The sequence below is a fragment of the Daphnia carinata genome, chromosome 1 (assembly GCF_022539665.2).
Source record: "Daphnia carinata strain CSIRO-1 chromosome 1, CSIRO_AGI_Dcar_HiC_V3, whole genome shotgun sequence".
In the NCBI taxonomy this organism is placed as follows: domain Eukaryota; kingdom Metazoa; phylum Arthropoda; class Branchiopoda; order Diplostraca; family Daphniidae; genus Daphnia; species Daphnia carinata.
The window spans coordinates 8381086-8405474 of record NC_081331.1 but is presented as its reverse complement, the minus strand read 5'-3'; the positions used below and the strand labels follow the sequence as shown (position 1 = coordinate 8405474).

Sequence of the window (24389 nt, the reverse complement as noted above, 5' to 3'; positions counted from 1 at the left end):
TTCTGTCACCGCATATATTTTTGGTGCCGGTAAATCCAGACATAGTGCCGGTTGGGCTAGGGCATTCAGTTCAAAACGCTCACTCTCGGCTCGAGTACCACTTATTTCAAGGCAAAAACAGCGAATAGCTGTGGGTTCAACAATATTTTTAGAGCCAAATGAGCATATAGAAAGCGTTTGAACTTGTACGACAGTCCCAATTCTTCAGCGACATGGTCAGTGACATAGGATCGTTGACTCCCCTCGTCGATAAGGCAAGTGACCTTCATTTTGCCTTTGGGCCCGTAAAGAAAAACCGTAACGGTCTTTAGAAAGATATCTCCGCCTTGCGGAAGAGTGGTGCATAGGCTAGCCGAGGTTTTGGTGGTGGACGTTGTTGGGTTGTTTCGTACGTCTTGATTAGGCTGGTCTTTATCGTCTCGACACAGGGCGGTGTGATGACGACGCTTGCATCTCCTGCAATTAGGATTTGGGTTCTTGCAGTTGGATACTTGATGTCCTTTTCGCAGACAAGCGTAACAAAGCCTCCCAAGCTTTACCGCTTCTAATTTTTTCTGTAGAGGCAAGGGACATTTGAGTGGAGAATGGGGTAGGCGACAAAAGACGCATTCGTTCCGGGAATCCCCTTTAAACCCGGTTCTCGTCATCGAGGTCATCGAGGCTACCGAAGGAATCAACCTAGTCTTTTTAGTTTCATAACCAGTAAAGGTCTCCAACGTGTTCGTACGTTTTCGAACGGAGGATTCAGAAGATTGGCTCCTCTCCTGGCTCATTACTTCCTTACGAAGGAAGGCCAAAACATCCTTGACATCGGCTTGATCATCCCGATCAGATGCGGAGCGGTACCAAGCGGTGCGTAGGTTTCTGGGTAAGCGGTCCACCAGATGAGATACGAAAGGTCGAGCATAACCGTCATACGCAACACCTAAACTTTCAAGGCTGCGTATTCGCACTTCTCCTTCCATCAAGAACTGTTTTAAAGCCTTATGATTTCCCGGAGGCACCACTGGTAAATTATGGAGCTGTCTAAAATTCTCTTGAATGATTACGTCTGTTGATCCATAGTGAGATAGTAACTGCTCAATAGCCGCACAGTAGTTAGAGCTGGTCAGAGGTAAACCCTCGACGACGGCTGATGCTTCTCCCTTTAAGGCTTCTTTTAACCTTACGAATTTTTCCAGCGAGGAAAGTCCAGGTAGATTATGAATCGTGAGCTCATAAAGCCCCCAGAACTCTGGCCACTTTAATGTTTCTCCGGCAAATGTTGGTATCTTGGTTGCCGTAAGTTTCGCTATGACTGCTGAAAAAACATGGTGTGATGATACTGGTTCTGGTTCAGATGGGTCAGATGGAGGAGGGACGCTCTGACGACTTTCTTTTGTCTTAGCGATTAATCCCCTCGCTTTGTGATATTGTGTTCGGCAATCCTCCATGGCATTAACCCGAGCTTCTAGTTCGTCAGTCTCGGAGTCATCGATCGCGGATTCGTAAAGAGAGCGGAGAGCATTCCATTTTGAGGCGAGGTCTTCCCCTACCCCATTAAGTTCGGGGGCCTCGGGTTTGTCAACTTCTTCGCTAATTCTCCTTAAAACCTCCTGAAACCTCAGTCTATAAATTTCGATTAGCCGAAGTGTTTTCTCCATTTTAACTGGGGTATATGTGCTGAAATGAGAATTATTTAAGATTAGAATTTAACAATCAAGTATAGGCATGAAAAAATGATAATAACAATTTTTTTTTTTAAATCTAAGTTCCCCTTGGGTGTGAACAATCCTAACGATCTACATGCGTTCAATTCGTCGATACTTCGCAGTGACGTTTTTTTTTATTTTTTTATTTTTTTATTTTTTTTTTTAACTGTTAAAAATGGAACGTAGGTCGTACGCCATAGGACCGTCGTCTTGAACGCGGCTTACTAATTTCCCCGTTAAATTAGCGAAAGTATAATCTTTCCATAGAGCTTTTATCCGGCATCGCGCCGCTCTAGGAACCGACCGAATTTTAGAATTTTCCTTAGAGCTTCTGTCGGCATCGCGCCACTCTAGGAACCGCCGAACTAGAATTTTCCGTAGAGCTTTCTATTGGCAGCGCGCCACTCTAGGAACCGCCGAACTAGAATTTTCCGTAGAACTTTCTATTGGCATCGCGCCACTCTAGGAACCGACTTACTCAGTCTAATAGAGTATCTTATAGGAATGATTCTCACCCCCTCCCCTCATGAACCTTCTCATAGATTACTCCGGCTCGACGGACCATGTATAAAATATCGGGAATTGCTCAGCTCTATGGTCACAATGAGTAGCATTCGTGAAAAAAGGGGGGTTTGATTACTTACTTGTAGGATTTAGGGATTAAGCCTAGAAACTTAAAACAATAATAATATCCCGTCGACTTTACACCCACGACTCAGGCACCGTGATGTCAATTGATGAAGAACACAATTCGAACATCCAGTTCCCGTCACCGTGGGTGAACGCTCACAAGTCGCTCACTATCACCCACGGGCCCCGAAGGGAAGTATTGATAACACTTACGACACTATTCTATTTTAGTTTTAACAACTCTAATCCACCTAGTTAAAGTACACGACTATTTAATAGTTCGCACAAATAACGCACAAGATTCTTTAGTTAACACTATGACACTTCACCTTCTTCCGATAAAGGGTCTTGGTCACACTGATTTTATCCTCAAGATGCTCCTCTTTATAAGTTCGGCAAGACGCAATGTCGTCTACCGCTTCGCAACGTTCGCGTTGCGTCCAATTGAAGTTGAAAAGGGTCAATGGGGACGCTTTTCTTCACCTCCTCTTCCTTTTTTTTACAGTCTTGAAAGTTCTCCGTCGAAAGTCAACGTAGAAATCGGAATCAGTCGTAAAATTCGCCGCGGGTTCGTTATACCCGTTTCATCTGGTTTGCTGCGCAATCGATTAGCGTAACGTGGAGAGCACGCGGTTTTCCCTCGTTTTAGTCGCGCGACATTGTCGTAGGGAGGTATACCTTGCTTTGCGTAGTGTCTTGAATCGTATCGCCTCAAATCTCCGCCATCCGATACCTAAGTGATCGCTGGTTTTGCGGAAACAACCAAACGAACGAAAAAAAAACAAACAAAAAAAACTCTTTTGAACATACGACATTTTGGTCAGGCTTGTCGGGGTGCGAATGAGTCGGTCTCGCTGCCGCTGCGGAATAGGGTTTTGTACAAGGTGTGTGTGCGCAAAGGGGCATCAACAGTGTGACGAAAACTGTTTGTGCTTCCCTGAACGTTGCTTTAATAGAAAGCTTGAGGAATTCCTCGACGCCGAAGAAACATTGAGAGTCGAACTAACCGACATGGATCCGAATGTCCTGAACGCCGCTCTGGCCGCACTAACGGCCAATCAACAGCAACAACAACAGCAGTTCCAGCTTCAACAACAGCAGATACAACAACAACAGCAGATACAACAACAACAGCAGATGCAGCAACAACAACAAGAATTGCTAACGGCCCTAACCAACCGGCTATTAGCCGTTCCAGCTGCGGCTCCACCCGACCCTCAACCCCCAATCCCAGCTCCAGCCGCCGTTGTCCGTATAACGCTCGAAGGTGACGTGAAGTATTCAGGATCAACAGACGAGATACTCCAGGATTGGTTGCAGCTGGTTAATCGGAAGGCTCTGGCGGAAAACTGGGGAGACGTAGATAAACGAAGAGCCGCCATAAGTTCGCTGTTTGGGATGGCGCTTACGTGGCACGAAGAAATTGGAACAAACGTCCTTCAGTGGAACGACTGGATTAACGGTATACGAGGGGCCTTTGAAGTACAACTAACGGAAGGCCAGTGGCAAGTACTGGTGGAAGGGAGAAAACAACTGCCGAACGACTCCGGATCCGCCTATGCACTCGACAAAGTGAAGTTGTGCCGTCGACGAGCTACACCTCTTACCGATGCCGAGTTGATCCCATACCTAATTCGAGGACTACACCGGGCTGAAATGCGTTCGGTCATGATGGCGAACCCACCCGCTTCAGTTAACGCGTTCCTTACTGAAGTTCGTCGCTTAGAAATTATTTGCGAGCCAGTCACCCACTCCCCTAGCGCATCACTGAGAACCGAGAGAACCACAGGGAACCAGGAAACCAACAACTCGCTGTTCCAGGCCGTTGAAGCCCTGACTAGCCAGGTAGCTTTCCTAAACCGTAAATCGACTCGATCTACGTCGCCTGTACCTGAAAAGCCAGCATCCAAGCAAGTAACATTCGAACGTCGCCCTCTGGGCACGAGGAACGAAGTACAGTGCTACAATTGCTCGGGCTTTGGCCACATCTCAGTGATTGTCCTCCTCCTAATCCGCGCTGGCCCACCTCGACGTCGGGAAACGCATCAGCCGACCCCTCGGGGCAAGGTCGGCGGTAAATTTCATTCAAGCCCCCGTAATAAAACCATCGAGTGGGAGTCCCGTTATTGAAGTGGATGTTTTCTGGGTTGGTCCGTTGAAAGCCATGGTCGATTCGGGAGCGAAGAACAGCGTCATTCTGGCCGATCTTATTCGCGGACGGTCGAGCTTCCGAGTTAGAGAGCCTTCCAACACTTGGCGAACGCTAGAGTATCAGGTCCTCCCACTGACTGGAGAAACTAACCTCATGGTGCGTTTTGACAATGCAGTTACTGAATTGGGACAGGTGTTGGTGATGGAAAACGCAATTTTTCCGATGGTTTTGGGGATGGATTGGATCGAGAAAGCCGAAGCGGTCATTCGTGTTAAGGATGGCGTGGCTATGGTAAAAGTTACGAACGATCAGAAGTTAACGGAAAATTTTAGCGGCAATGGCGCGGCGAGTGAGGAGATTGGACAGAAGTTAGGCGAGTCGGTGGCACCTATATCGGAAGGAACTCGTCAAACACCGGGTGCTAATCGGGCTGATTACGGGGAAAACGAATCAAAATCGATTCCTAACGCGACCAAAAGTGGATACAGAGAGGCGGTCGACGAATTTATGGTTATGGGAGCCCTAGTAGAAGAGGAACTGGTTGCAGAGGAAGCTCCAACAGAAGGAAATTGCAGCGTCAAGTTGAAGAAAAAGAAGAGCATTTCGGCGTCGAGCGTACAATTCGTGGAGGCAGTGGCTCCTGGAAAACGCGATGTACCGGCTCCGGTAGTTGGGTCGCTACAATCGGAGGGCAGTTCTAAAGACGGCGAAGAGTTGGTGCTCAACGAGGCTGAAGTAAACATCAACCCCGATTTAACCGAAGAGGAAAGGAAAGAGCTGATGGAGGTAATCAGAAGTCACTGGCGATGCTTCTTACCGAAAAAGGGACTGACGAAGCTAATAGAACATCGTATAGAAACCGGCACAGCGAAACTCGTTCATTCGTCACCATACCGGGTGAGTGAAGTCTAAAGGAAAATTATTCAAAACCAAGTGCAGAAGATGCGTGAAGATGGGGTCGTCACTTTATCACATAGCCCATGGAGCTCCTCGGTCGTTCTGGTGAAAAAGAAGAATGGGGAAATTCGATTTTGTGTGGATTATCGTCGCCTCAACGCCCTGACCATCAAAGACGTTTACCCACTTCCTAGGATAGAAGATGTGTTGCATCGCCTTAGCGGAGCTCAATTTTTCACTAGTCTAGACCTCGAGAGTGGGTTTTGGCAGGTCCCAATGACTAAAGAACACCAAGAAAAACGGCATTCGTTACCCCAGACGGGCCGTTCGAGTTTCTACGACTTCCTTTCGGGTTGTGCGGCGCACCGCCCACGTTCCAACGTCTTATGGATCGCGTACTAGACGAACTAAAATGGACGGAGTGTCTCGTTTATATGGACGACATCCTTGTTTTTGGGAGCTACTTAAAAGAACACAACGATCGGCTCCACCGAGTCCTACTAGCCATCGAAAACGCCGGCTTAACGTTAAACGCACGCAAATGTACATTTGGTACGTCCAACGTGGTGTATTTAGGGCACCGTATCGATAGACGAGGTATCTCTCCCGATTTGGCGAAAGTAGAAGCAGTGTGCGATTTTCCCCGGCCTAAAAACTTGACCCAGTTGAGGGCATTCTTAGGGATGGCCTCTTTTTATCGTCGCTTTATCCGAGATTTTGCAGCCATCGCCCGGCCTCTCCACAATCTTCTGAAGAAAGGAGCCGACGTTGAGCGAGACTGGACTCAGAGTTACGAAGTAGCTATGATGGAACTAAAGGCAAAACTGACCTCCGCGCCCGTCCTGGTGAGCGACGACGGGGTATCGAAGATAGAATTATACACGGACGCTAGCATCAAGGGGATTGGATCCGTATTAATGTTGGTCGGAGAAAAGGGTCTACAACCGGTAACGTTCATCAGTCGGCGCCTCACACCAGCTGAAGAAAAGTATCATAGTAACGAACTGGAGTGCCTAGCTCTCGTTTGGTCGTTGAACAAACTACGACATCACGTCTACGGACGGCCGCTCACGGTAAAAACGGACAGCTCAGTATTGCGGTGGTTGTCGCAAAAGAAAGATCTGAATGGCCGGTTAGCCCGATGGATCATCACTCTTCAAGAATACTCTATTAACATCCAACATCTCAGTGGGACTTCTAACGTTGTAGCTGATGCCTTATCTCGGGCCCCCGTTGGCGTCGAAGAACTAACCGATCCGGCCGACCGAATATTATGCGGAGCCCAAGTGGCAGAATACTCCCCTCGACAACTGGCTCTCCTACAACACGCCGACCGAGACATAAGGAAGTTTGTTCTCTGCCTTCAGGGGTACGGTGATAAATACGGCCCCCAAGGGAAAATAACGGTTTCGTTTTGTACGAAGGAGTACTGTACAAGAAGAATGTCAAGCCAGGTTGCCAACGTCTCCTAGTGGTGCCTTCAATCATCCGTCGGGATCTTCTGTTTGCATGTCACGATACACCGATCGGTGGCCACCACGGTTTAGAGAAAACCTTGGCTAAACTATCCCAACGATTCTGGTGGAAGAACATGAAGAAAAGCGTAGAGGCATATGTGAGTACCTGTGAGTTCTGTCAACCTTTCAAATCTCGGGTAGGATATCCAGTCGGAAAACTATGTCCTATTCCTACACCTAAAGAAGTGTTCGAAATGGTAGCAGCAGACCATCTAGGTCCCTTTCAGAAGACAGCAAATGGGAACTACCATGTGATAGTGTGTATCGACTACTTGACCCGATGGATCGAAGTAAAAGCAGTGAAAGACACCGGCACCGAAGCGGCAGTCGCTTTTCTAAAAAACAACGTTTTCCTCCAGCACGGACCTCCACGAAGGTTCATCAGCGATAGAGGTCCCGCTTTCTCTTCGGCGGCCTTCGCAGACTTCTTCCACGAATGGCGAGTGCATCACATTTTAGCTTCAGCCGAACATCCCGAAACCAATGGATTGGTGGAAAAGGCAAACAGAACCCTAACCGCTACGCTAGCAGCATTCGTGAACTTCGAACATGACGACTGGGACAAGGGGCTACAGAAAGCGGCGTTCTCCATCAATACCGCGAAACAGTCAACAACGCAAATTACTCCCTTCGAACTGGTATACGGCCGGTCAGCGGTTCTCCCACACGAAGCCAACTTTCCATGGCCACCCAACGATTCCGAAACTCACGAAGAACGCCGAAAGAAGGTTACAAAATGGAGAAAATGCGCGCGTCACCTAACCTTCAAGAGACAACGGAAGAGCCAACACACCTACGACAGCCGCAGGAAACCCAGCCCTCTTTTCGAACTGGGTGACTTAGTGCTCGTGGAACGTAAGCCCCGGTGTAGTGGAAGGACAAAGAAGTTTTTGGCCAAATTCGTCGGACCCTATCAAATCTGCAGGCGAGTGTCAGCAACTTGCTACAAGGTAGAAGACCTTCCTGCCCATAGAAGAAAAAGGATCTGGCGCCGCTTTAACGTCCACGTTTCTCAATTACGACGTTACTTCCCGCGACGTGAAGTAGATTGGCTACCGGACGAAGAGACTGACGAAGATTGTCCTGGCCGTAGTGAACAGCCGGAATCTGCAGAAGACGCCACGGACGTCGACAGAATCGGAAACGAAGACGACCTGGGAACGGACTCGACGGCCAACGACGAAGAGGACGAAGAGAACGTTCCAGTTAGAACGTCTTCAGTCACCACAAGATCAGGAAGACTGTCTCGTCAACCAAACCGATTTGTTGCCGGATTCCGTCGCTAATTTTTGATATCTCTTAGTATACTCGTTCGCCCGATTAAATTCGATGTATCTGTTAGTTTTGTGTTCTCTCCCTGTTTGTGTTCGAATTTTAAAACTCAGACGACCAAGTTTAATTTAATATGGTTGACATGTAGGCCTATGCAGTCTCTTTCGTCTCCGTACTTGTTTTTCTTCTTTTCCCCAAATTCCTCTGTTTATTGTTAGATCAGGAGATCTTTTTTTTTGTCAGGAAGGGCCGAATGTTGCGAAATGACGAAATGCTAACGTTTAGCCCTGGAGCGTTTTTTCTTCCTGCTAGCCGTGGGCTAGTTGGCATCCATGTATTCCTAACCCCCTGTTTTACCTCCTGGTTTTGGAGTCGAAATGTGACGAGTTAGCAGAGTGTGACGAGACGTTTTGCGAAACGAACGTCGTTAGGCAAGGCCTAAAATACAGGAATTTAAAAGTGTTCGTTGTTTTGTGTTTCGTTCAACGTCTTTTCCGCAACAGGTTCATGCGTCCATGGCGCAGCTGAAACATTGTGCCCCTAGCACGTGCGTCAATGCAACGCACGCAAGTACCCAAGTCGACCAGAACATTGAGCCAGGTTTTACGTGGTCATTACAATATTTGGACGTTGAACTCGACGGTATGTAGCACAACCACCTACCAAATGAGTTCATGTATCTATTGCAAAGATTTCATATTACACAGGCTGTATTCGTATGCCGCATTTCATCCCGGAGCTGGATCGCACACCTCACACAGGTGTTGCCTTATTCCATGCAATGTTTTGATGCATCACCGGCTTTCGCTCGTTAGTAGCGCTACACGTTTCATAAAGGTGACTGCACACACTAACATGGTTTTGTACGCACTCTTTTCTATCAGTGGCTCTCGGTCTGTGCGTCACTTCTTTTGAATCAAAATCTGTATATAAAACGGAGGACAGTCAGTAGGAAAAACAGAATCTTCCAGCGTCACCACTACCGTGAAATCGAACTTTGTGTTAAACATTAAGCAAAATGGTAGGTCTTGTATCCATCACGTATTGCATACTTGTAGGTCAACTCTATTGTATTATTAGTTTGTTTGAATGAACGTACGTAAAACACTTTTACTAAGCGTTCTTTTGCTCGATTCAGTACGGCAGGCTGAGCGTTTTCCTGAGTCTTTTAGTCTTCGCATGTGCTGTTCCAATCAACCTGCGCGAACTTGAGAATGTTCTCTATTTCGTTATCGACGAAATTGCTGTTGAAGAAGTTCTCTCTAAAGGTGCGTCGATACTGGCAATTTTTACAGACAAGTTACAGGCATACGGGCATAAAGGCATACAGTCTTGCTGTCACGCTATTTCAGTTTTTCCGTAGCGCAATCTATACTGCACATAGGTTTATAGACATCATACGGAAAATGGGCGTTATAGAAGGCGGAGCAACCTTTTGGTAGTTCCTGCACATCCCGCTAGGCGAACTTTGTTGTCAAAACAAACAAGTGTCAACTCTAATCTGTCTGTTTCAAGTGTTGATGAAAAAAGTCTCGAAGTTTCGTTCTTCCTGAAGTATTCGCTTAACTGTGTATTTTTTTTTATTTTAAGCCATGGATCTTAGTTTAGACCAGCTTATTGAAACCACAGAAATTGTTTTGATGTTATCACTTATGTGGAAGATAAGAAAAATGATGAAGGAACGTCAATATCGAAGGAAACATCCTCTTGGTAATCTGTCATATACGTTTCATAATATTCAAACTTGAAATTTCATAATTGATTTAAAAAAATTCATGAAGGTCGTAGGTGGACTCGTCTACACAATACGCAAGAAAACCGGGATACCCATTCATGGTATCATACTTTATTACAACCTGCTGCTCTCCGTGATGTAAAACAGTTTCACAACTGGACTAGAATGAGCCCTACAGCTTTCTAATGCAACAAAAAAGGACCACGATTAAAGTTTGATATGCATTATTGTAATGGTGCTTTTACTGCAATAAAATTGGGCTGCAATTGTTGCCCTGGCTTGTGCTTGAACTTGTCCGTTCTTGTAATCATGCAATGCTGTGTCATACAATACAGGATGATTTTTTATACACAAAATGAACCTCTCGATGTCTTGTGTTTCTAGTTTCAGTCTAAAAAATATTAAAATTTTACAAAAACTGAGCAAAAGCAACCAATACAATTCAATTATTTACCTTTCTGTTATTTTCTTTGGAGATTTCTTCTTGTTTGGAGATAGTTTACGCCCCATGTTTTTGATATCGTTTATTTTTCAAATTTAAATTTTTAAATACACACGAAAACTATGGGATACGAACATCAAGAAACAATGTTGCAGTTATGTGTTGTTGTACTAATAAAAAGTATTTAAAAATATATACTTCATTCTGATTGGTCAGCCCTTATTTTCAGCTTACGGAAGCTCTCGCTTACGGAAAAAGTTTGAAACATTTCAAACTTTTTTTCTTACAGAATTACAGGAATACAGGAATACAGTTACGGAAAATCGCTAGTGTAGATTGCACGGAATAAGCTTTCCGTATGCCTGTATCGATTCTGTATGTCTGTATGACCGTAACTTTTCCGTAAAAACTTCTAGTGTAGACGCACCTTAACCGTGATCATTTACCTACACCTCCACCAATGCCTGAACCTAGATCTAAGTATGAAAAACAGTTCTATTTGAAATTTGTTGTGCACTTTGACGTTCCAAGTTGTTATTGACTGAGTAGCCTCTGGGCACCCAAGTAGCTCGTAAAAGCTGTACATTAAAATATATAATTTTTTGAAATTAGTACGCAGCGTGTCACGTAACAGCGTACCTCTTTTTCAACATTACATTTTTATTATTTCGGTTGCTTGTTAAGCTACAAAAAGTCAAACGGAGCAAGCAGAGACTTGTACTCTCGCCTTTCCCGGAGCCAACCTGGTACACTTGACAATTATGGCAGCGTCTCCGAGATTACCCTACAGGTGACTGTCCAGCACCCGATTAAAGTCACCGTGCAGGAGGTCGCTGTTGAAGTACCCGTTGCCGCTCCCTACGCTCCCGTTAAAGTTGAGTACGACTTCCCTGCTCTCATCACTGCTCCTGCACCTGCACCAGTTGCTCATCTTGCCCCTGCTCCCGTCAAGATCGAAGACGACTTCCCTGCTCGAATTTCTGCTCCTGCTCCCGCTCCAGTTGTTTACGCTGCACCTGCCCCAGTCAAGGTGGAGCATAACTTCCCTGGTCGCATTTCGGCACCTGCCCATGCACCAGTTGTTGTTGCAGCTCGTACTCCCGTTCAGGTTAAGATCTCCGTCGAGTTCGACTTCCCTGCTCCCATCTCCGCACCAGCTCCCACTCCCATCGTAGCTGTTGCATCAGATATTGTTGCTGCGAACAGTTCAACTAACGGCAAAATCTAATATTTCATTGAATCTTCTGCGCAAAAGCCACCTAGCAGTAGATCGAAGAGAATAATGAAATCCTTAGTAGCCGGGATTTGCGAACGTTCTATTATTTTCGGCACACGATTACCCCTACACGTCCCACTATTAAAATGTATTACATATACGTAATTATTTATTCAATTTGAAAACTATTAAGATAAATAGGGAACTGAATGAACAAAGCATAAATTTCATTTGTTCTTTTTATCACTGCGTTCGTTTTTGTAATCGAAATAAAGTATTTTCGTTCCATTGAAACGATTCAAAACTAAACTAGGATACTGGGATCAAACACTTTACTAATGGAAGAAACTATAGGTGTCCCCGTCGATTATAAAATGTAGATTAAATTTAATACGGATACGACATACAAGCCCACTCTTTTCTCGCGTGATTTTAGATTGCCTTTGATTCATATTAACATGTATTTTTTGTACCGATAATACAAGAGATGTCAGCGCATTCCGTACATGAATTTACATAATGTATTCAGTCAGGATTTTAATAATTTTGTATATCTTATAGCCTTCGGACAACATACAAGTCAGAATACACCATCAGCGAAGAGTCTCAGGCCCAGACGAAGATGGAAGGAGTCACCTACAATTCTTATGGAAAAGAATCGTACGGTGAAGCCCTAGGCAACACCAACAAAGGATCCTCCTAATGGGTTTCACCTGAAGGCGAGAAGTTCACTTGGACCTGGGCTACTGGCGTAGCTGGATTCCAGCCCAAAAGAGATTACTGCCTGTCGCTCCTGTCCATGAATACGAACTGCCAGTCGCTCCCGTTCACACCGCCTTTAACGGAAAGAGTTATAGGATTTACTAGATTTCCCGACACACGATTGAATATTTAAAACATGTCCTATAATTTATATCTGTAACATCGAACGCATGGTGTAAATATAAATTCAATCAACGTAGGAAACGCCTTTTAATTTTTACGAAATATTGCACAGGTTTACGCGTTTTGTTTTTATCGACGGCCATGCAAAAATTTATCGGTAACGGGTTTGTGAACTACGGTTAGAATAGACGTTGCTTGTGGAATCGAACGCTACTCTAACTTCCGGCTCTCTACCCCACCATTCCACGGACATTCCCCGCGTGAGCGATGAATCATTTTATTGTTAGTAAACATTTTTTTTTGTATGAAAAAGCATTTTTTATTCAAATTATTTCAGCTGTATCAATTACGTATATCCTGCCATTTCCAACACGTAATTCTATCAAGTTGCTTTGATTCGTGCTTTGATGTGCGTGATTGATTTAAATATAATAAAAATATTTGCGAAGCTTAACTAACCCAAAAGAGTGGGATTGGTCATCACATCCGTTTTAATCCACCGTGTGGACACCTAATTTCCATTTAGAGTTTATAGCGTTTGCCTTCCATGGAACCATCCGGCGCGGTCACAATCCATCGTTATTTTACCTGCCACGACCTTTGCGTCACTCTTTCCAGCCATTCCTAGACCTGCAATTAGAATTAGATAATCATTAATAAGGCTACTATATACACGCAGTAACGGCGCTAGCGAACCAACACCGTTACCAAACATAAGGTGTCTTATCAAGTCTTTTATACTGTACAATAGATGATCTAACTATCACTGATAAAAGGCTATAGTTCATTATGGCACATGTTAAATTTAGCAAACAAAATGAACAAAATTAAAAATTTTCATAAATGAACTTTAGTTTTTACTTCTTTTAATGTCTTTTAAAAAGATTTTTTTTCATGCTAGAAATTAATTACATGCGAAAAAAAGCCATAATAGAAAAGTCGGATGGTCTAATTACGGGTCGGGATTGGATTGTCTCCCGCCGTAAGACCGGGAAGCTTCTCCTCGGTCGCGACAGTTAATATTTGTTAATTTGTAATATAAAATGATTGCCATAAAAACATTGTCAATATAAAAAAAAAATTCGTTTCAACAAAAAATAAACTCCGTCCGTCAAATTGTATATTTAAATAATCATGTGATGATTTGAACATGTCGTCATATGATGCAGGAAATTCGTGGTGTTTCGGTTATGAGTACCGTACATTCTTAATCCATACACAGCACGTCTTGAGTTAGGTATCGCGTTTCAAATGTAGCAAGTAGCTCGTAATAATGGAGAGATTTTATTCCTATATCTAGGTGAAGTAAAAAAGCAATCGGGTGACCTTCTTTCGAATATTATTCAGTTGATTTTTTGTTCGTGCTTTTTTATTCATGTTTAGAGCAGAGCTGAGCTGCCCTAAAATCGGATATGAAGCTTAGGTTTGACAGTAAATATTCTTAATTTACTCGTTGATTTCATTTTATAATGCAATTTTAATGTTTTAGGGAATTGGATGTTCTAGTTCATTTGATCTAACTTCAAACGTGGACACGAGTGATAGTTTTAGAAAAGAGGATGTTATTCTTAAGTAAAAGTGTACACAAAACAATGAAACTTCAAACGTCGACGACTTGTTTCGTTTAACCCTTCATGCTTTGATGACTGGTGATACTCAGAAAAAAACTGAAAACTCATTGCTCGGCGAAGGAGCTCTTGAACGGTGCAACGTAGAAGAGTTGGGGCGCCGTGATGGCTTTTAAAGGTGGATCCATTCTCTGGAGTACTGAATGAAGGTGCCGATCCGTGGTCATGATGACAGCCGCCGGTGCTGCCCTGGTCGACGAACAGCCGAGACAGTGATGGCAGATGACGTGCACGAAATTAGACACAACTATATTTACGGAGACGGACATGGTTGTGTTGATTTTTTTCTTGTATTTCGATTCTGTTACTCTCGTTGGCGACAATCAGCAGAGAGTAGATGACGAGTTGGCCGCCAAGAAACAGTCCCCGCCTCATAAAGTCGACCAATCGAGAAGAATTAGGGAAGCATAGAAGATGTTCTTTTGCAGGACGAGTAGTTCGTTAAAAAGGTTTGAATGGAACGAGATGAACGGCTCAGGCCTGGGAAAAGAGAAGCGCCGTTCTACTGTGAAAGCTCACGACTTTTTCCGAACGAGCTTCGTAGGTAACTGAAAACAGTCGGACATTTGTATGTTTTGCATGGTATTGCGTAAGTAGACGTTTGCATCGGCAAATGTTAATATAACGCAGTCGCTTTTCTGATATTGAGCGTCTGCTGTGAGCGCAGCTTCTCTCAGTCTATCGCCAAATGGTTTTCAACGAAAGCCTCAGTCGACTTAATCATTTCAAGTTGACTTTGTTCGTACAATTGGCGTTGGCAATTTGTCGCCATCGCTTTGGCATTTTGACCTGATATTCTTTCCTAAACATAATCTTAAAAAATCAACACGGAGTTTCTTTTATTGTTGTGCACAATTCAATTGCGTTCTTTTTTTAAAGTAGTGGCGAAGCTAACGAAGGTGTCCTATGTGATGGAAAAAAGGAATATAATTCCGATTACTAACATCTTTGATTAGGTAACGAACGTGCTATGCAGGGTCAACCAAAAAAATTTTAATTTGGAAAAACCAAGTGGTTCAAAATGATAATATACAAATGTACGTGGCTTTGTCGCTAATGGCTTTTTTCTCTTTCATTTTTCCCTTTTCGTTCGACTAATTACATTGTTGACAAGAAAACCCCTTGGCAACATCAGTCACGTCATCCTTGCATCTGCCAAGATTCTACGTGATTGTGGCCAATTTGGTCGCGCAAGAAAGAACACGGTACAACCGATCGATCCGATGGTTTTCTTGCAGTGCCTTTGAATGTCGCAGAAATGACAGACCCATTTCCGCCATTCTTCCTTCCCTTGTCAACCTTACACTACTAGTATTAAGCATGATGATACCTGGCCTTAAATAAATTTGATTACGCGTTTCCTTTTTTTTTTTATTACTTATTTCAATGAATCGCTTCCCCAGCCAAGGCATCCAGACGTCCATTCTTGTTTCTATTTCGGCCCAAATCAAAATTATCCCCTTTCTGACAAACTATTCGACAGTGTTTACCTTTCTACTTTTTTATTACCATGTAGACTTCAGCAATATCGAGCAATCCTATCGAAAGAGGTCCGTCAAAAATTCATTGATTCACTTAACAACTAAATAGAAAGGAAGCGTGAATTAACAATCACGTGGCTTCCACAGTTTTAAGGCCTGGCGGGGATTATTCAGCACGGTGCCGAATTATCCCATGGTCAATTCTCAATTGAATGTGATGGGTAACAACAGACTTGAAATTCATTACAAAGTGTAAAGCATTGTTCTTGAGGAAAGAGGAATGCTTTACGTTATTAAGACAATAATAGCAATAATAATAATAAATGAATAAATAAATAACTCGGAAGGCGTAACCACAATGTCGAATATATTTTATTCTAATAGGCCAACTGATAACAGAAGATTACACAGTTATAGGGTAGAAATGGGGAGCGGAAATAATAAAGAGAGTTGTACGAATTTGGTCTTACCGCTGTGGCGAAGATTTTTACCAGATTTACAAAAGTAAATCTGGTAAAAAAAAAAAAATTTCCTGGATTCACGTCCGAAGGCGACCCTGACGTCCTGTGTAAGATCATGAGTTATTGGGAAATTTAATAGAATATGAAGGACGAAAACGAGCAACCGTATAGCGGTTGTTTCATTTTATCTCCCTCTCGTATTTTGGTGGTAGAAAATTTGCATGCAACAACATTCTTTCTGTTCTGTTCGGTTGTGTCTTTTATTTGTTTTAAACTTTGTTTTGATTTTTCGATAGGTTTTTTTTTTTTTTTTTAACATTTTGAATTCATAGCAAACTTTAAACAAAAAATATTTGCCTTCTGGCCGAGAATTGTAATGCATTAATCTAAGCCTATGTGCGACCTGACTTTAATTGCTGTTTGGACAGTAATTGAAATGACCAAATATGGAACACGAAAACGAACAATTCTTGAAACACTGTTTGCTTTCCATGCAACCAGCTAGTGTGGTCACAATTCCTCGTTATTGAAACGTTTCGACCGCTGCGTCACTCGTTTCAGCCATTCCCAGACCTGCAATTAGCATTAGATAAACACTCGTCAGTAACAGATATGGTATCACGTAGTAACGGCGCTAGCGAACTAACACCGTTACCAAACGTAAAGAATTTTAGTAAGCTATTTATACTGTACCATAGATGATCTATCACTGATAAAAGCCTACGGTTCTTTATGACACAACCTGGCGTTTAATGTTAAATTAACAAAGAAAATCAACTAAATTGGCAACCATAACAAATAACTTTATTCGTTACCTCTTCTATTGTCTTTTGAATTGTTTTTAATGCTAGAAAAATAATTACACTCGAAAAAAGAAAAACCGGTAGTCGATAGGTGGCACGTGAGCAGCACGTTTAAGTAAACCATTTCTGTTGTGCGGCCTCGTTGGACATAATCAAATTGTCATTTACGAAAAAGAAAGATTGGAAATAGCGCTAAAGAAACAGCGGAAAATCATCGGTTATGACGTCATATTTGAACTGTTATACTTGCTGTGGTCGTTTACACAGTTAGAGATGCCGTTGACGAAATTAGAGATCAAGCTACAAAGCAGAGGTAGTTTTACCTTAAGAAATAAAAATGATAGAGCCATCACAGACTTTATTGTGAAAGATAATCGTTTGTTGGTTTAAAAAATGTTTGTTAGCCATTAATAATTTATACGAAACAACTTAAGTATGATTTTGATCCACATTTTCGTTTTCGTCGTTTGATAGAAAAACACGGTCCTCTTTTATCACCATTGACGAATTTTTCCTCAATTCTTCTGCAATTGAAATCATCCCTACGAAAGGCTTCATCATCAGATTCTTCATTTTAAATGTTGGTAAAACTATTATTCTTGCGTATCGCTTTCAGAAAATGAACCTAGATGGTAAAATAAATTTGCTAACCATAAAGCGAAAAAACAAATTTTTTACAACATTTACCAGGAAATTTTCCTGAACAAAGACCCAACAGGTCTTCGACGTTTTAGGTTTCATTGTTTTGTGTACAATTTAACTTAAAAATAATATCTTCGTTTCCAAAACTATTGTCAAGGTTTGAAGTCGGATCAAATGAACTAGAACATCCAGTTCTCTAAAACATTAAAATTGCATTATACAACGAAATCAACGAGTAAACTGAGATATTTACTTTCAAATCTAAGCTTCATATTCGATTTTAACGTTAATACTCTTACCTAAATAAAAATATTATGTTCATTGTTCTACAGTAATGGTTATTTATTACAAATACATCCGCGCAAATAGAAAAAACTAACATGTCTGAACAAAATTTATTGTGTCACGTTGAGAATAAAAAAATTCCTGTTTTCTAAATAGCCCCAGGTTACCTGTGATTGGCTGTCACCTTTGCAATGAATTCAGCAATACAATTTTTTTAAAAATTGTTTCAAAGCGATCAATGCACCGTGAAACGAGCATCAGCAGGTCGCTCGAGAGCTTTTTTTTTACATTTGTTTGGTTTTAATTACATAATGTTAATTCAGATCATATTTCGAAACTGAGCTTCACGCATTGGGGTTGAAACAAGCATATACATATAAGACATGGCGCATAAAACAAAGAGAAAATGCTCTTTGCACTCTGCGACATTTTAGCTTTCTTTGCTGTTGCTGGATTTTGCTTGGATGAATGGTATTTAAAATAACTCTAGTTGACGGTTTTTGCACCGTTTCCTACCCTTCATCATTTGTGCCAACCTGTATCTAGTACCAGCACCAGCAATCATTCATTGGTTGACACTGGCACGGTGCGACGGCGCCGTCCCGTGTATACCGTCTTGAAGAAAACACAGTCGTTCTGACTAGGTGCTGGATCCAGTAACGGTCCTCCTGGCTTAAGTGGGTGAGTAGAGCATTAACCAATTCTGCATTTTGTTGTAATTCAGCTCCAAGTAGAACAATCCCCGTACAGTCTTTGTGTAGAACAATTTTCCTGACGGCTCTTTTGCCCAGCTTGTGTGACACGAGTTTCAAGAATTGGTCCACTTTTTCAACCTCGTGGTCACCGTATTCAAAGCTGTCGAGGTACTTGCTCCACAAGCTGATCCGAATCGTTTTTTTTCTATACTTTTCAGTGTGTAAAGATAAAACGCTCTCCACTAATTTTCTTAAATGACATTTGCCCTTTTTACCGACGTAAAATGGCAAAATGTTGACCCAATATCGGACAACTTTTTTCTGAGTGAATCTACTAGTGAAAAGTTCGTTGATCACTTCTGGTCCGCTTTTCATGACGTGTCCTTTAAATTTGAAGTAGTGTTTCCACGAAAAGTATTTCGATGCAACAATAGCTAGTTTTGAGTTCTGACACAATAAAGCCTTGATGGCGTCCATGCAATTATCATGAAAAATCAGTTTTGGAACATCATCTTTTAAAAATGTCAAAAGTGAGTCCAAACTTTCAAAATCTTTATCGCCAAACTCGACTTCAAACCACTTTCCCCAGTAGCTGATGTTGTTTTGGTTAAACTGATAGGTTGGAATGTTCGGTGATGTGATGGTGTTGATGAATTGCCTTCGTTGATTGAGAGTAAACCTTACAATGGCAGTTGATAGCAGACGAAATCCGCTTTGGACGTTGACGTCCAGAAACCGTTTTGTCCAATTTTCCAGTCCATTCACGTCCACCATTCTATGAAACGTTTCTTCTTCGATAGTGTTCAGTACTATTCCGACTATGGCGTTCTCATGGAAGACTAGATCGTTTAAATTAGTGTATCCCTCTTGACTGCCGTCGTTTAGTAAAACTGTGGCTATTATTTTGAACAACGTTATGCGGTTGTTTAGACCCAAGATGGAAAAGCCTGATCCATGAAATTGCGAAGTTCTAAATGCATCTACGGGCTTTTCTGATCTCAACAAAGCCATAAGGTAATGTCGCCCTAAGGCTTGTTTGACTGATTCAAGGATCAGCTGAAACATTTTGAGATTGTGGAAGCAAATAGCATCCCACATGGCCGTATATGCGAATCCTTTATACTCAGTTAGATGTTTTCGTAATTCATCATCCGTCAATCTTGTTTTTAGCGAAGATAATATTTTGCGGCAGATTTCTTGGTGGTGACGAGTGGCTGCTACATAGAAAGGCGTAAAACCGTCGTCTGCGCTGCACGTTTCAGCGCGCACGCTTTCAATCGCTTCCACGTCGCCATTAAACGCCGCCCAATGAAGTCTAGTCATTCGAGGAGGATTTGCCAATGAATCTTCTTTGTCCGGTAAGTAATATTTTTCAAATACATTAATGACGAGTGCCAAATGACATAAACCTTGCATCACTCTTGGTCGTGGCAGATCTCGTAAAATGTCTAGGGTCTTCTCAATTCCATTGTTGAATGGACACGTCCAGTTATCATTATTGTAATCGTGCATATTTAACGTAAATTTTATTAGTTCAATAAAGTTGTTGTCTTCGGAGTAGATGGAAGATAGGAGGCGTAAACATTGGCTTAAGACGCTGTTGTAATAGTCATTAAAGATGAAAAAATGTAGTAATGTGACCGACGTGTGCCTTGGTCTGAACGGTGGCCGTTCGGAATTCAAAACTTGTTTGAAATATGTTGTGTGACTTTCCATACAATCTAACACCATTTTCACGACGTCTTTTGCCTCCTCGTTGTTCCAAACGTTGACATAGGATTGAGATAAATATCTCATCATCATGGGTTGGTGTAACAATTCATTGACGAAACGTTCCACGTCAACGGCGTCTGCGCCGCGGTAGTAAGAAAGAACTCTTTGAAATAGTTGGCTATTGCTCTGATGTAAGAAAATAGAAAAGTCAAAAGGGCGTTGGAATGCAGCCTTGACGACTCGCTTCGTCTCAGTTTCGTACAACGTTCCATCGAGACAATCGAGTAAAACATGAAACAAGTTTTCAGTTTTGAGGGCAACAGTTAAAGCGTTGGTGTGCCGAACATTGGGATTAGGTTCATTACGTGGTAGTGGCTGACTGATGTTCTGAGCTAAATCTTCAGCAAATTTTTTCAACTGAATTGGTAGATTCGTTCTTCGACCATCTTCTGTCTTATTCAGCATGGAATTCAAAAATACCCTTACTCCGTGATAATTCCCTTCAACTAAAATTTCATTAACGACCAAGTTGCGTACAGGGACCTCATCTAAAAGCTGGTTGTTGTCGAAATTGTTTATGTCCATTCCTCTATACAAATATTGGGCGAAGAAGTACTCGGCGTAGGTGCGATGAACGAACTGGACCTTAGATTTCTCTTCACCATTCATAATTAGAATTAATCCGTATTTTACTCCTAGATCAGTTATTTTATTTTCCTTTTCAGATTTTTCAGTAGCCGATTGAAAATATAACAGCCGAGAGGGCCATAAAATATTTAATTTATTCTCGTTCACGACAAGTGTCTTTATGGCCAATTTTGTCAGATGAGACTCAATGTCATCGATCAAGAAATCCATTGCACATTTCCCGATTCGATTGAAACTTAATGATTTTGCCTTTTCTTCCCGAAAGATTCGCCGTTTCGTATTCAAAAGGCGGTGGTGCAGACTCTTTAAATCGAAATTTTGATGCCTAAATGTTACACATTCTGCTACGTTGTCGTTTTCTATCCGTTTTTCAACTTCAGATTGGTAGCACTCGGCTAGAATTCGACATTGCAAAGGAACTCCAATGAAGGCCCTCTCTTCATCCCTTAGAGTCTGCGATACACGTTGAGCTAACGCTTCGGCGAACTTCTTTATAATAATTGACTTGTTTTCCATTTCAATCTCTTGCAAATTAGCTTGCTAATAATTGATCAAATAATCGATTTGTTCGTTTTTAGCCAAAATTTGCAGGTGATACGCCAATTGAGACAACTCAAATTGTAATTCATCTATCATATGGGGCCTTGTCGTTACGTAGAGCCCAATCGTTTTCTTGTTGGCGAGTAGTTTCATCAAACGAATCACTTTCTGTTGGCAATCATGGCTGATTTCATCGAAGCCATCAAACATGAAAGCAATTCTCTTTCCCGTTTTTATTCGGTGCCTCAATAATGAACGAGAAAATGGGCTGTCATTTGCAACGATGTGCAACTGTTTGACAAAGAAATCAACGGCGTCGTTTTCAGAAATTGTTACTAATTGTGGGAAAGCGGTTTGGTGCTCTACTAGATTGATTCTAATGATCCAGTGGTCTGGTTTTGCTTGTTTCATTTTTATGTAGTAATGGGAAAGGATAGTTGATTTGCCTGTTCCAGCCACACCGGATATGATAACAATGGGCAATCGTTCCCTTCCCTCCTCCAAACGAATGAGTTGGCTCTCTTCGATGGCGTTTGAAGACATTCCTTCATCCGTAAGATTTTTAATTTCTTTCCATATGGATTTACGATTGTAGTCTGTGACTAACCATTTAATTTCACCTTGCGCAGTGATTCTGCATTTCTAGTGGAGCTCATCTATCGTACAGTTTAAGCGATTTGCTAATTTGGTATCAAAAGCTTCGTTAAATGCAATCGTCAACCACCTTTTGATATATACAGATTCTTCGTCGTATGTGTCCGGTTGGGGAATGTTGATTTCTTTTTTCTCCTGGAGCAGCAACTCTTCTATAGAAAGGCAATCAATGACTTTGTCCGGTTCGTTTACAACCAGCTCATCCACGGTTAACTTTGTCCCTTGGAACGAAATTGTTTTCTGCAGGATAGCATTTTGGAATTTCTCACTCATATCTGCGTAAGTGATTTCGTCCATCATTCCGGCAGTTCTGTCACGACATATGAACATTATTTTGTTGTTTATTTGATCATGCGGAACAAGATCTGCATAATCACAAGGATCAGGTGTTTCTTTATCGCAAACGACAATTAGAAGATGGTGAGAATCTGTTTTTAATTTCAAAATGTTTCTCCAACGTTCCTTGTCTTCTAGACTACTCAGTGTCACCACCAAAAAGCTTCCATTCCTGTTGTACTCCGCCAGCTTGTGAATGGCTGAAACGACTTTAACAGCTGTATGCTTCGGTGATCGGGTAATAATTCGTTCAATTCTTTCATTATTAGCAAGCAAATCTTTTAGTTTAACGGCCATGTCTTGTTTCGCCACTTCGTTGAACGCCATATCGTTTTCAAGTTCTTCTTGATATTGTTGTGAGACATTTGTAACACCAGCTAATAGGATCTTCTTGGCATCTTCTGATGTTAACCAATAGCCCATTACCTTGTTCGAGAATTTAGCTGACATTTCGTGTAACAAACGGACTGTTTGTATGGAGCATTCTTCACGAGGGTAGTACTTATTCACATCTTCAACTTGTAAAATGTCTTCAAATTCCTTTTCGTTTGGCATATTCACCACAAATACGACTTTATCAAGGTATGTATCAATATCTGCCTCAGTGATTTTTAACGGTAGACAGTTTTCCATTTCAGCAGACGTTTGGCTTTTTCCGAATGTGTTACTCAATTCGAATTTCCACTTTTTCCAGTCATACCCCGCTAAATTGCTGATGGTTTGGCGAAGATGTTGGGCACCGTTTGACAGATCCTCAGCGTTGTTCAAGAAGTCTACATGGAACGTTTTGGTAGCAGAATCAATGACATGTTCATTGACTAGAGCTAAGTGATAGCTGCTAAAGACTCCGGATCTTATATCAGTTGTTGTTTGATCTTGCGCGCAGACTTGCAACTGTTTGGCAAGACGATCTATGTCTGACCAATCGCATAACGCTTTTCCTCGTAACTCTTTTGAGAACTCCAGTTTATAACGAGCTGTCTTTTGTTGCGGACCAAATTCTAAAATGTCTTCAGGTTGGTCGTTAATCGACACCAACTCGATGCCTTTTTCCTGGACATCCTTCAAATCAAAACCACCGTTTGTGCAAAGGATGCAGTCATGAATGTCTTCGCATCTCGTTCTCATCTTGCAGAAAGAACGGAAATATTTTGGTAAGCTGAAATGGCCCTTTTCATTGTCTTCGAGGAGGTGAGTCCCATTTATCTTGAATGACTCTTCCTGCCTGTGTTTGGCCTGCAGGTAGCGATAGCGCCAAGGTTTACCGTTAAGCGTATCGTCCACGACTAGATATCGGAAAATCACGTCATCAAATTTACCGCCTAGGTCTTCCCTTTCTTTGGTCACTTCAAACTTACAACCGGCCTCAAGGGCTCGGATGCAAAACAACGTCAACAATTTTGATTCAAATTTCAAACCGTGAGATGCATCAGGTACCTTTTTAGTTTTCTTTCTCACATTATCCGCTGATGGTAATATCCCCATTGACGTTAAAGTGCTGGTCATTGGCATCTTACCTTGATTCCATTTCGTCTCCATTTGCCGTGCTTTCTTCTGCCTCGCTAAGTTTTTTTGGTGTGGCGGGAGGATGTTTATCGCGCTAAGTAAAACTGATGGAATCAAAGGAGTATTTTGAGTCAAGTTGTTCAAATTTCAAACTGATGTAAGATTGAATCAAAGAACTTGAATCGAAACATGTTGATGGTTGTGTAGTTTTGGACTTGTTCATCTACACAGCTAGTTAGCATTGCATGTGATGTACGTGTGTGACGTAGTAAAAAGAGTGACGTGTAACGATGGCCTTGGATGATGTCACCGACGATCAGTGGGCGTTAACTTGTCCTGAAACAAGGTCGTGAGCTGCGTAATGGCTTTGCAAGTCTTTAACTAGTTGAAGCTGTGTTGTTTTCTTTTATAACTCATAGTAACCAGCGAACTTTCGCACTTTAAAAAATGCATAGCCAGATGGGATTTAAATGACAAAGGATTGTTGAAAACTTGGACGATGTTCAAAGATGTACTAGACAACTTCCGTTTACTACAACACTACAATGTAAACACGCAAT

The 24389-nt window shown here is 42.1% G+C and overlaps 4 protein-coding genes across 4 annotated transcripts; 1 reads left to right on the top strand and 3 right to left on the bottom strand.

The window, feature by feature from the left end:
- Nucleotides 1–101: 101 nt before the first annotated feature.
- LOC130702702 (uncharacterized) lies at nucleotides 102–1643 on the bottom strand. The gene has a single exon (XM_057524320.1). The coding sequence runs from the start codon at nucleotides 1641–1643 to the stop codon at nucleotides 102–104; it is 1542 nt and encodes a 513-aa protein (XP_057380303.1).
- Nucleotides 1644–10818: 9175 nt separating this feature from the next.
- On the top strand, nucleotides 10819–11564 carry LOC130702703 (skin secretory protein xP2-like). The gene is made up of 4 exons (XM_059497490.1): nucleotides 10819–10828; nucleotides 10949–10963; nucleotides 11021–11082; nucleotides 11127–11564. Exons 1-4 carry the CDS (start codon nucleotides 10819–10821, stop codon nucleotides 11562–11564), a joined length of 525 nt encoding a protein of 174 aa, XP_059353473.1.
- Nucleotides 11565–15968: 4404 nt separating this feature from the next.
- LOC130702730 (uncharacterized) lies at nucleotides 15969–21311 on the bottom strand. The gene is made up of 2 exons (XM_057524347.2): nucleotides 17498–21311; nucleotides 15969–17435 (listed from the first exon to the last, which is right to left on the bottom strand). Exon 1 carries the CDS (start codon nucleotides 21307–21309, stop codon nucleotides 18280–18282), a length of 3030 nt encoding a protein of 1009 aa, XP_057380330.1. The 5' UTR covers nucleotides 21310–21311; the 3' UTR covers nucleotides 15969–17435; nucleotides 17498–18279.
- A 145-nt stretch (nucleotides 21312–21456) lies between these two features.
- On the bottom strand, nucleotides 21457–24343 carry LOC130702731 (uncharacterized). Its single transcript, XM_059497375.1, has one exon. It carries the CDS (start codon nucleotides 23860–23862, stop codon nucleotides 21976–21978), a length of 1887 nt encoding a protein of 628 aa, XP_059353358.1. The 5' UTR covers nucleotides 23863–24343; the 3' UTR covers nucleotides 21457–21975.
- Between the last annotated feature and the right edge of the window lie 46 nt (nucleotides 24344–24389).